General features: G+C 48.9%; 2 protein-coding genes across 2 annotated transcripts; both read right to left on the bottom strand.

The window, feature by feature from the left end:
* Positions 1-1424: 1424 nt before the first annotated feature.
* Positions 1425-2027, bottom strand: LOC121325295 (histone H1-like). The gene has a single exon (XM_041267731.1). It carries the CDS (start codon positions 2025-2027, stop codon positions 1425-1427), a length of 603 nt encoding a protein of 200 aa, XP_041123665.1.
* Positions 2028-10867: 8840 nt separating this feature from the next.
* LOC121325205 (histone H2A-like) lies at positions 10868-11850 on the bottom strand. The gene has a single exon (XM_041267572.1). The coding sequence runs from the start codon at positions 11801-11803 to the stop codon at positions 11417-11419; it is 387 nt and encodes a 128-aa protein (XP_041123506.1). The 5' UTR covers positions 11804-11850; the 3' UTR covers positions 10868-11416.
* Positions 11851-12250: the final 400 nt, after the last annotated feature.

Raw genomic sequence — 12250 nt, 5'->3', positions numbered from 1 at the left:
GCACATCCTCTGCATATGATGCTTGGGCATCCCACATGCCACCATGTCCCTCAAGAGAGACGGGGCATGTAGTGTTTGTGATGCCTTTCATACCCGACTGAAAGAGGCCCATTTAGAGAGAGCCATGAGGGCAAATTCCGTATCCTCCACGGCCGAACCATCATCGGCTCTGGGTGCCCCAGGTGACCTGTTCCAGGACCCCCTGCTGGACATTACCAATGTGCAAGCCGCCCACAGTCGCTCCTAATCTCCACAATATCTGGTGAAGCATTGTAAGTAGGTGAGAGACATTATGGACCTGAAGGCCCAGATGGCCTAGGTCCCGGAGCTCTTGGCTAGACAGGTGCCAGTGCAGGCCACTGTCCAGGCCTCACTACAGCCCCGATTGCCATACCCCCCTCCCCCAAGGGAGTGTAAGGAGGGTGGCAAGGGTCGCCTCAGCTGGTGCAGGACACACTGTCCATAGCGGCCTTGAGGCACGGAACTTCTTTCTCTTCTGAAATGCAAGTGGGTGAGGCCCTTGCTGAGAGATAGCCTGGCTCTGAGAGTGTCTCAGAAGCAAGTACCACCCCATTGTCCAGCTTTAAAGTTTAAACTGAATATTTGTATAAAGTTTTGTTTTTTAAGATTAAAGACTTCAACCGAATCCTACATATTCAAAATATGCAGCACACGAATGGTTCTGTTCAGGTTAAAGTGCTATAGTGAACCACAAGTAAAGTACTATACCGTTGCTTGTTTGACTTATTTTGCATGTATTGTGACTCAGATGTAGTTACAAACTGATGGAAGAACTTGTGGAGCCAGTATTCTCGAAAAAAAGAAGCAAAAATCAGACTGGGTCAGCAGTAAGAAATATAAAACCCTGGAAATACAGGCTGCAAATGCAGAAAAAGGTAGAGCAACGTAAACAGTCAGCAGTAGGGTAATTCTTCTTCTTCTTCTTCTTCTTCTTCTTCTTCTTCTTCTTCTTCTTCTTCTTCTTCTTCTTCTTCTTCTTACTGCGCTGTGCTCTTTTATGTATTTGTTTTAACTATGGCTGTTGATTAAGGTTTTTTATTTTAAGGGACAGTGCTCCATCATACATATGAAGGAGCAGTAATTAATAAGTATATTATTTAATAATAGTACATCTTGACTTCTTGTGCATCACAGGTTTTCCGTTTCTTGCGTTCTAATTATCGTTTGGTGTGAAAGCAATTTGACAGTGTCAGAATAGGCGCTCAGTAAAAAAAAAAAAAAAACTAACTAAAATTATAAACCTTTAGAAAAAATACAGTAAGTGTAAATAACAGTAGAGTGAGTTATATTAACTATATAATGATCTTATAATCTAGTAACTAAGAATTTGCTCTTTTTATAAAAACGTGGTGGCTCTTAAAAGAGCCTTTGGGTTTAATGCAACGCGTTCACTTCACAACAGTTTACCACCTTCTGTAAGACGGTTTCTTCTTTGGTGGTGATCTATGTTTATTCCGACCTCTGTTCGGGCTCCTGGGCGCTTTCCTAGCTGCTGTTTTTCTCGCTTTTTTGGGGCTCCTGGGCGCTTTCCTAGCCGCTATTTTTCTCACTTTTTTGGAGCTCCTGGTAGTTTTCCGAGCTGCTGGTCGCTTGTCTTTTTTCGGAGACCTCTTGGGTGCCGCCTTTTTTTTCGCTGGAGCCTTTCTGGGTTTCGGAGCCGCTTTCTTCTTGGATGATTTTTCTTTGGCTCCTGCCTGAGTTTTATTGACCCTGAAAGAGCCCGAAGCGCCGGTGCCCTTGGTTTGTAGCAAAGTGTCCTTGTTCACCAGGGTCCTGACAGCACGGTTGACGCGGGAGTTGTTCATCTCAACATCGTAGCCGCTCGCCGCCAGAGACTTCTTCATCACGGTCAGAGAGAGTCCGCTGCGCTCTTTGGAATCAGACACAGCTTTGATAATCATCTGCGATACGGTACGACCCGCTTTCTTGATCTTGGGAGCTTCTGGTTTTCTCTTCTTCTTAGTCTTCACGGGACATGCATCAGGTGTTGGAACTGTTTCGTCCATTTCTGCCCTGGAACTACTCAGTTAGTCTTGTGGACTTCAAAAGTTTTTATTAGAAATCTAACGGTAGATGGCGCTTTTATGCATGCAATGTGAACCGTGAAGACTCAAATAGGCTACTGGACGCTTGCTGTAAAATAAAACGTTTTAATTGTGTTTTCTCCCTGCATGAAAATGTACGATACAGTTTGAAAATGTATCAATATATGCTAATAAGACCTAATATTAAAGGAAATGCCTCATACTGTCATATAAACAACCCCTCTAATCAGATAAAATTCAACACACGATTAAACTAACCAAAACTACAGGATGCAGCAGTGAAACACAGCGATTAACATCGTACTTCGGTATATATATATTTGAAATACAATCATTACATGTCTATTTAAAGTAACAATACATGTAGGTATATATGTATACGCTATCCACAACTGTTCAGACGATATTTCAAATGTGGGAGGTGCAAAACTGCGTAATTAAACGACTTTGTGTTAGGTGTTGTTAACACAGCACACGCTGCCTTTCTCATAGTAATTGAGCATGGTTTTACAGCATTTACTTTTATTTATTTTTACATTAGAAGCATTCTTAAATGAAGTAATGTTTGTTATTGTTTTATTTTCTGATTAATCGATTAATGCATTGGAATACCTTTGTATTTCCACTACAAATATAAGGCATATTACAGTAAACTGCAGACTGCAATTAAACAACACACAGCAGCAATTCCTAACACATGAAAAACACACAACACATTACTAGCAAGTGGAGTTTATAACGTGCTGTAGTTTTTGTTTATTGTCAAACAACCACTTTGTTATATATTTCTGCCGTTTGATTTAATCTCTTTTGGGTCAAAAATCGAAGGCAAGACTGTTCAATGTATTGTGTACGGTTGGTGTTATCACCGAAACGTCGTGCCCAGTGTGGGGTACATTTAATTGTGGAGATGAGTCTTCTAATTGTCATTCATACAAGGAACCCAGATGACGGCTGATTTTGCCCATTCACTGTTTCAATAATGATTACGTTCAGTTCCCTTTCAATTCGAATGACAACCATTACCGAATGGGAAGAGCCTGACCGTCAATTACTGAGCATATATACAAAAGCTGCCCTATCAAGGCCCTGCTGTGAGGGGGAAGACCCTCCCACGTCATGTTGAAGAGGGTCATCTCACTGAGACAGGTCGTGGATAGCTTTTGCTTCTTCTACTGAATTTGGCTGATTTGTTGGATTTAACCACAAATTTAAAAATCAAAATCCACAGTAAAATCGTGCTTCAAGCGTGCCTAAAGAGTGCTCTCGCTATATTCTTGCATCAGTTTTCTGATTAGAGATGGTTTCGACCCCTCTTAAGGGATTAGCGAGAGGCCATTGCTCTTTTCACAAAACGAGGTTTCATGTAGTTGATACACGGTGTGAGAGCTGTTGTGGTGCTGTAAGGAGACCCCGCGGGCTCGCAACGTCGTCAACAAAAAAACAGCGCCTACCTGGTCCCGACTGACTCGGCACCAGTGTAAACATCTTCTGCGCCGCCCTCAGTTCGGCCCTGACCGTGCCTACCATCGGCACTGACCTTGGAACAGGTCCACTCGGCACCGTTTCTCGGCATCGACATTGCTTTTCTCTACGCCGTTCCCGGCACTGATTGATTCAGCAGCAGTGAACCTCTTCGAGGCCGTCTACAGCCCGGCACCGACCGCGGTACACGTCGGCATCACCCTCGGCACTGATTGACTCGGTACCGTCCTCTTGGCACTGACCGCACTCTTTTTGACTCCGATCCCGGTACCTATTGATTCGGCACCAGGGAATAGCTTCGAGGCTGTCTACAGCCCAGCACCGACAGCGATCGCCTCGACACAGATCCCGGCGCAGACAACTTTCAGGGGAGGGAGATGGTCACCAACGAGGTGGTATCACTCAAGGGTAAGCTCACCAGGGGACAGACGGTCGCTGCGCAGGCCCCGCTCCACTTCCCCAGGGGACAGGAGGTAGCCACGCAAGCACCGCTCTCCTTCCCCATGCAGGTGCAGACAATCACTGTCTCAGTCGCCTCAAAGGCGCCCAAGCTCGGCCGAGCAGTGCTTCGCAGAGCTGGCGGAGACTGTAAGTGCCCAGCAGACCATGCTGGAGACCCTACTGAAATCTCAGGGCATGCTTCCCCCTACCACAGTCTCATTCCCCATCCCCTCTGCATAAACCCCCTAGCCCAGGCAAGCTGTCCTTCACGGCGTCCCGGTCGGATGTCTCAGACCCAGCCACCTCTATCGGGCAGGCCACAGTGGAGGGCACCCTGCTGCCCTTGCCACATGTGTCCCAGAGGGAGGAGTTCTGCAGCGTGCAGAACAGGAGGGAAAGGGAAACCGCTTCCTCCAGCAGAGAGGGCACCCACAGCACGCCCTCCCCTTATGCCAGAACTTCCTGGATTTGGTTTGCTCCTCCTGGGGCAACCCAGCGTCTGCACCCTCAGCCACCAGAATAGCAGAGTCTCTGCTTTTGACTGCAGGAGCCCAAGAAGCGGGCCTAGTCGCATTCCCCACTATCAGGGACACGGTCACGGTGTTGGTGCAAGGTTCACCTTCACCAAAGGGGATAAGGACCCAACCTCCCTGTCAAAGCCTTGTAGGACAATGGACATGATGCTGACGAAGGCATACACGTCGGCAGCGCTGTCTGTGCGAGCCACGAACACCATGGCCATACTGGTACTTTACCAGAACCAGTTGGCGGAGAGGCTGCAGGACAGAGCCACAGAGGCAAACACAGGGGAGCTCCAGGCAGTGGCTAAGGTGATGACTGATCTAATAGGGGAGTTAGGTCAGGCATCAGGAAGGTCGCTGGTGGCGATGGTATTCGTCGGTATTTGTGGCTGACGCAAGCTAAAGTTGTGGAGACCGAGGAGGTGGCGCTGCTGGATGCCCCCGTTACAGGCCATGGGTAACCAGTTCTCCGGATGGAGACCGAGGCCAGGGCCTAAGAAAGATCTGCCCCCTCCCAAGCCCAAGGGAGACTGCCCCTTAGGGGCACCGGCTGCCACCAAACCCCCCCACAACCAGACTGACCAACGGCAATGACCCATGGCAAGGCTGCACCCAGGACTCCTGGGTGCTATCAACTATGAGACACGGATAAACTCTACAATTCCTCATAGGTCTGCTAACCTTCCAGGGTGTGCTCCTCACCACCGCCAGTAGCAGGAGCACTTTTGCGGGCAGCCTTGGTTGCTAGTTGCTTCCTAGGCGCCTTTACACTAGTGGACTTACGTGCTGTTTGCTTGGTTCTTGCTATTTTCTTTTGCATTTAGAATGAATTGTATGCCTGCTTCAGTGGTTTATAAGCCCCTGCTGTATTGTACTGATTGGATAATAAATACAGGGGCGTCATTCTTTTGCTAATTGGTCAAATTATGAATCCTCAAAAATGATTGGACTATTTAAAACTTTTTTTTTTTTTTTAAACGGTCTTTTCTCCAACCAAATCATTTGTTATCAAACTTTTGTATTATTAGTTATAAAGATAACGTTAGGTTATTACCATAACCCTGGTTCCCTGAAAAGAGAATGACAACTATTACTGAATGGGAAGAGCCTCTCTGACCATCAATCTCTGAGCAAATATACAAAAGCTGCCCTATCAGGGCCCTGCTGTGAGGGTGGAAGTCCATCCCAACTCCTGTTGAAGAGGGACTTCGAAAACAGAGGTCAGCTGGGGACACAACCTCAAAGGGTAATGGTTGTCATTCTCTTTTCAGGGAACCAGGGTTATGGTAATAACCTAACGTTCCCTTTCAATTCGAATGACAACCAGTAGCGAAAGGGAAAGATTACTCCAGATTACAGACCAGATGGCTCCAGATTACAGACAGTACTCCCCACAGCGTTAGCAACAGACCCACCTAAGCGCATGCCGCCTGCAAAACTCTTGAGACCACTGAGGGTCTCGTTTGGTTTGCAACATCAAGGCGGTAAAAACGTACAAATGTCTGACTACCTGTCCATGTAGCAGTACTGCGTAACTCATTTAAGGAGGCGCCATGAAGGAAAGCCCACGAAGTTGCTTGGCCCCTAGTAGAATGGGCCATAATGTTCCCCGGTAATGGGGAGTCCGTCTGATCATACGCCCAGCATATCGCATTTGTCACCCAGTGCGTTAGACGTTGCTTGGATAGAGCCTGACCTCATAGCAGATAAATAGCTGGTTGGACTGTCCCCAGGACACCGTCCTATCCAAATAACAGCTCAGAGCCCGAACTGGGCATACCATATGTTGTCTACGGTCCTCCTCTGTCTCGTGCGGGGGAGGTTTGAACGTTTCCAAAACCACCGACTGGTTAATATGGAAAGAGGATACCACCTTTGGCAAAAAGGATGGATTTGTACTTAATGTTACCCGCGAGTCACTTCCAGTGAAAGCCATACATGTGTCATCGATGGACAGCGCATGAAGCTCACTTACTCGTCTGGCAGACGTAACGGCTTTTAAAAATGCCACTTTTAATGAAACAGGGCACATCTGCTGACATCATGGCCTCAAATGGGGGACCCATAAGGGCCCGCAGTACCAGTTCTAGATCCCACTTGGAGATCGTACTTTTCATGGGAGGATGAAGCCTCCTAGCCCCTTTAAGAAATTGCACTGCCAGGAAATTTGCCCCAGGGCACACTGATATTGCTGCCAGGTATACCTTCAAAGTGGACGCTGATTTTCCTGCTTCAAACAGGTGTTGTAAGAAGGTTAATATCATCTCAATAGGGCAGGTCACAGGATCGTGACCTTCGGCAATGCACCAGTCTTGGAAAACTTTCCACTTATATGAGTACTGGGCTCTAGTGCTCGGCGCCCTAGCAGACTGTAGTGTTTCCACTACTGCATCTGGCAAACCTCGTCTGAATAGACGGCTCCATTCAACGGCCAGACTCAGAGTTGGAGCGGGGCTGGGTTTGGGTGCCATAATAGCTCCTCCGCTTGGTTCAGGAGGTCCTTGCACAGTGGGAGCTGCCATGGCTGATCTGACAACATGTCTGAGAGGAGAGCAAACCAGGGGCGTCTCGGCCATCTGGGTGCAACCAGCAGAACCTGTGCGCTGTCCACCTTGATCCTCTGTAGTGTCGGGTATCTGCCCAGATGGAATGCAAGTTTCTGTGTGCCCAGGACAGGAGTCTGTGTGCTGCGTGGTGAAGGCCCGGTCAGCGCAGGCCACCTGTAGGCTACCACTGTGGTGTTGTCCGTCCGGACCAGCACATGTTTGTGCGGTAATTGCTGGTGAATATGTGATAACGCTAGGCTCACTGCTTGCAGCTCTTGTGCATTTATGTACTCTTGCTACCAATGTCCCTTCCTCTGACCTATTATTCTTCTCCTGTTCCAGACCACTCCCCAACCCAGACTGGAGGCGTCTGTAGTGATCACTTCCCTTCTGTGAGGGATTCCGAGGGGAGATCCGAGGCGCAGATTGCCAGGACAAAGCCACCAATTCAGTGTCTTCCGGCATTGTCTGGACACTCGCACCAGCTGGTACTGATCTCGGACCAGGTGCACCTTGAGCATATTCACCCAGGCTTGAAGCGGGGGCATTGTCAGCAGCCCTAGTGGAAGGATTCTCTAGGCGGCTGTCATCAGTCCCAACAACCTTTGATATAGTTTAACCTGTGGGAGAGCGTCCTCTCTTAATAGTCTCCAATGACTGAATGCTGTCTTCCGACAGTGAGGCAAGCATGCTCACAGAGTTCAGTTTGATCCCCAGGAACACTGTGGACTGAGACGGTATGAAGTTGCTCTTCTGTTGATGTATTGAGAGTCCTAACTTCGCCACATGATCGATAACCTCTTTTGTGTGCACCTCTGCACGTGCTGTTGACTGTGCACAAACCAACCAATCATCCAGGTGGTTTAGGACCCCGCAGCCTGAGTGGAGCCAGTGCTGCATGCATGCACTTTGAAAATGTGTAGGGCACCAGCAAGAGGCCAAATGGCAGCACGCAGAATTCGTACGCGTTGCCTTCGCGTTGCGAAGCGCAGATATTTTCTGTGCACGGGACGAATCGGAACGTAAAAATAGGCATCTTGCAGATCGAGCAGTGTGAACCAGTCGCCTGGTTGGACGGACTGGAGGATACGCTGTGCTGTCAACATTTTGAACTTGACAGCTTGAACAACTTTGAACAAGTTGAGGATCCTGAGGTCCAGAATTGGTCTGAAACCACCGTCCCTCTTGGGTACCAGGAAGTACCTGGAGTAAAAGCTGCTGAGGGCATCGCTTGGACTTACCAAGTGTACAGCCTTCTTCTGTTGAAGATTGGCGATCTCCTGTTGAAGGAGTATCGCTCTCACTGGTTAAACGGTGGTGAGGAGCACACCCTTGAAGGGTGGTAGACCTATGCGGAATTGTACAGCGTATCCATGTCTCATAGTCGATAGCACCCAGGAGTCGTTGCCGTTGGTCAGTGTGGTTGTGGGGGGGTTTGGTTGGCAGCCGGGGCCTCTCAGGGGCAGTCTCTCTTGGGTTGTGGAAGGGGCGTGTCTTTCTTAGGCCCCGGCCTCGGTCTCCAGCCGGAGATCCGGTTACCCCTGGTGGTCCCCTGCCGCTGGCCCTGCCCTTGCCTCTGCCTGTTTGTCTGGGGTGGAGGGCGGTGTTCAGACCCTTTTACCCCAGCAGCCTCTGCATGCCACCTTGGGTGCTGACTGTAAGCTGGAAGGTGCAAGAACTTTGAGGTGACCTCCGTGGCCTTGTGGGACCTCTCAAGGCTCACATCAATGGTCGCCCGAAAGTCTGCCCCAGTGTAATGGGGGCATCCAGCAGCACCACCTTCTCAGTCTCCACGACCTTAGCTTGCGTCAGCCACAAATGCCGGCGAGCGGCCACCATAGCCGCTAGTGACCTCCCTGATGTCTGACCTAACTCCCCTATTAGGTCAGTCATCGCCTTAGCCACCGCCTGGAGCTCCCCTGTGTCTGCCTCCATGGCTCTGTCCTGCAGCCTCTCCGCTAACTGGCTCTGGTATAGTACCAGTATGGCCATGGCTTTTGCTGCTCGCACGGACAGCGCTGCTGACGCAGATGCCTTCTTTAGCATCGCGTCCGTTGTTCTTCAAGGCTTTGACAGGCAGGTGTAACCTTGCAATCAGCACCGTGACCGTGTCCCCGATGGTGGGGAATGCGCCTAAGCCCGCTTCTTGGGGCCCTGCAGTGTGCAGCAGAGACTCAGCTGTTCTGGAGGTTGAAGGTGCAGATACTGGGTTGCGCCAGGAGGAGTGCACCAAATCCAGGAAGAGCCTGGCATAAGGGGAGGGCGTGCCGTGGGTGCCCTTTCCCTCCTGTTCTGCCGGCCATGGGACATCCGTGGCTGCAGCTGCCCGCTGCATTAATGCCCGGAACTCCTCCCTCTGGGAGACGTGTGGCAAGAGGTGCAGGGTGCTCCCCACTGTAGCCTGCCCAACAGAGGTGGCTGGGTCCGACACGTCCGACCTGGATGCCGTGAAGGACAGCTCGTCTGGGCTAGGTGGTCTAGGCAGAGGGGAGGGGGAACAAGACTGTGGGGGCTGGGGCTGCCCTATGGAGGGGGCATCCTGCCCTGAGACTTTAATAGGGTCTCCAGCATAGTTTGCTGAGCCTTTACAGTCTCTGCCAGCTCTGTGAAGTGCCGCTCGGCTGAGCTTGGATGCCTTTGAGGCGACTGTGATGGTGACCATCTGCGCTTGCGAGGGGAAGGGGAGAAGTGCCTGCGCAGCAACCGTCTGTTCCCTGGTGAGGTCCCCTTGAGTGGTACCGCCTCGGCAGTAACCATCTCGTCTCCCCTGAGTGGTGCCTGTGCCTCTGTACCTGTGGTGGAGAAGGGGAGGGTGACTGGTTGTGTGGGAGAGTTCCCTGGTTACTGTAGCAGGGGGGGTCCTGGATGACCACTTTGGAGGCTTTTGGACCACCGATCTCATTCTCCCATGGCTTGAGGACAGAGACTCTGCTGGGGATAGGGCTGCTCTCCGTCGCTTTGTTCTCATCGAGAACTTCCGACAGGGAGAGCAGTCCAGCTCACCTGCCAGTGCCTTGGCCACGTGTTCTGGCCCTAGGCACCTGGCACATGATCTATGTTCGTCTTGCCTGGGCAGCTTAGCTGAGCACCGGCCACAATGGTGGAAGCCATTTTCTTCAACCTCAAGATCGGCGGGAAAAACTGTGGTCGACGCCGGGATATGCAGGGGATTCAATCGGGGTGGTCGCCGAGGGCAAGCGCAGCCGCGCTAGGAAAGTCCGAGGATTGAAGGGGGCGCTAGGCCCGAGCTGTTTTTTTTTTTGTTTTGTTGGTCGCTGTGACTGATTATATTGGTGTAAAGGACGACACATTTACGACCTGTCTCAGAGAGATGAGAGAAAAAATGGCAATGTGCTACTGTGAGGACGTCTCTTCAACAAGAGGGGAGCGGGAATTCCCCCCTCACAGCAGGTCCCTGATAAGGTAGCTTTTGTGTATTTGGTCTGAGATTTACGGTCAGAGAGGCTCTTCCCATTCAGTAATGGTTGTCATTCAAATTGAAAAGGAACTTTTCTTTTAACTAGAAACCACGCTTGCGCACGCTATGCGCTATATATATATATATATATATATATATATATATATATATATATATATATATATAGCGCAAGCGTGGTTTCTAGTTAAAAGAAAAGTTCCTTTTCAATTTGAATGACAACCATATATATATAGTTTTCTATTTATTGTACTTAGAATTCAGATTTTTATGAAAACATTTATATTTCCGTTTAACTAATGGGAATATTTAGCAGTACATCGTGGTACAGGTAAATGATACAATATATCGTGCACATTAAACGGCTTTTGAATTTATTTTTAATTGTGTTTCAGATGACTGCTTGCACAGAATAAATAAGTAATCTGATTGTGTTTGTCTTGAGTAGGTTGTTAAACAAAACGTGCTGTGTTTAACTTTTTTTTTTTAATTGGATGGTGGCTGAAAAGAGCTTTTGGGTTTAGGTGTTAAATCCAAAACGAAGCTGTTTACTTTTTGCCTGGCTTCTCGGGCAGCAGCACCCCACCCTGAGCGATGGTGGCGCCTCCATCTTGAGATCTTCGTCGTTGCGGACAGGGTGTGAAACGTGGCCCTTTGGAAATCTTTTCTGGTTTTGGTAATTACCCCAAGATGTAACCTTTGTCAAGAACAAAGCGAACATTTAAAATGTCATTCTGTTATAGAAAATTTATTGGGATGGATACAAACAATGTATGACTAATTTAATATTAGCTCGTCAGAGTTTTAAGCAGATCTACGCACTGCTCCAGTGTTAGCAGAATATAAATTGCTCTTTTTGAAAAGGTGAGTGGCTCTTAAAAGAGACTTTGTTGGTGTAATACACAGGTCGTTTGTGATGCTTTACTTGCTCTTGGCTGGTTTCTCTGTTTTCTTGGGCAGCAGCACAGCCTGGATGTTGGGCAGCACTCCGCCCTGAGCGATGGTGACACCTCCCATCAGCTTGTTAAGCTCCTCGTCGTTGCGGACAGCGAGCTGCAGGTGACGCGGGATGATTCTGGTTTTCTTGTTGTCCCGGGCAGCGTTCCCGGCCAGCTCTAGGATTTCAGCAGTCAGGTACTCGAGCACCGCGGCCAGATAGACCGGGGCTCCAGCGCCCACACGCTGAGCATAGTTTCCTTTCCGCAACAGCCTATGAACACGACCGACTGGGAACTGCAGGCCTGCTCTGGATGAACGAGACTTCGCCTTGGCTCTCGCTTTTCCACCGGTCTTTCCTCTACCAGACATTTCTTTATTTTTCCTTCTAATTCCTGCTTCTAATAGTAAACCAAACAATTAAATACAAACGCCCTCTCTGAGCTCTTTTATACTTTCTACAATCCCTCGGATTGGCTAAACATATAGAACTCAAGTAGCCAATCATACAGTCTCACGAACGTGAACAATTGCGATATTCTAAATATGCCTTATTTGCATACAGCACGGGACAGGGGTGGGGCCTGAGAGGGGATTTCTGTTGAGTTTATTTCTCAGCCCGTGCTACCATCTTGTGCGTTCTTTTGCACTCATGGCTATACTGTAGGAAATGGATACATCATTATTCTTGCAGTATAGCAAGATGCTTACTTCACATATTAATATTCGGTGAATATTTCACGTTTAAGGATAAATGTTTTCCCAAGACATTAATTCATTATGATAACGTGAGCAGTGGAACGGTATTAAAAAAATACA

Source organism: Polyodon spathula, chromosome 13, assembly GCF_017654505.1.
Source record: "Polyodon spathula isolate WHYD16114869_AA chromosome 13, ASM1765450v1, whole genome shotgun sequence".
Classification (NCBI taxonomy): Eukaryota; Metazoa; Chordata; class Actinopteri; order Acipenseriformes; family Polyodontidae; genus Polyodon; species Polyodon spathula.
The sequence above is the reverse complement of the archived record's forward strand: the minus strand, read 5'-3'. Positions and strand labels throughout refer to the sequence as shown.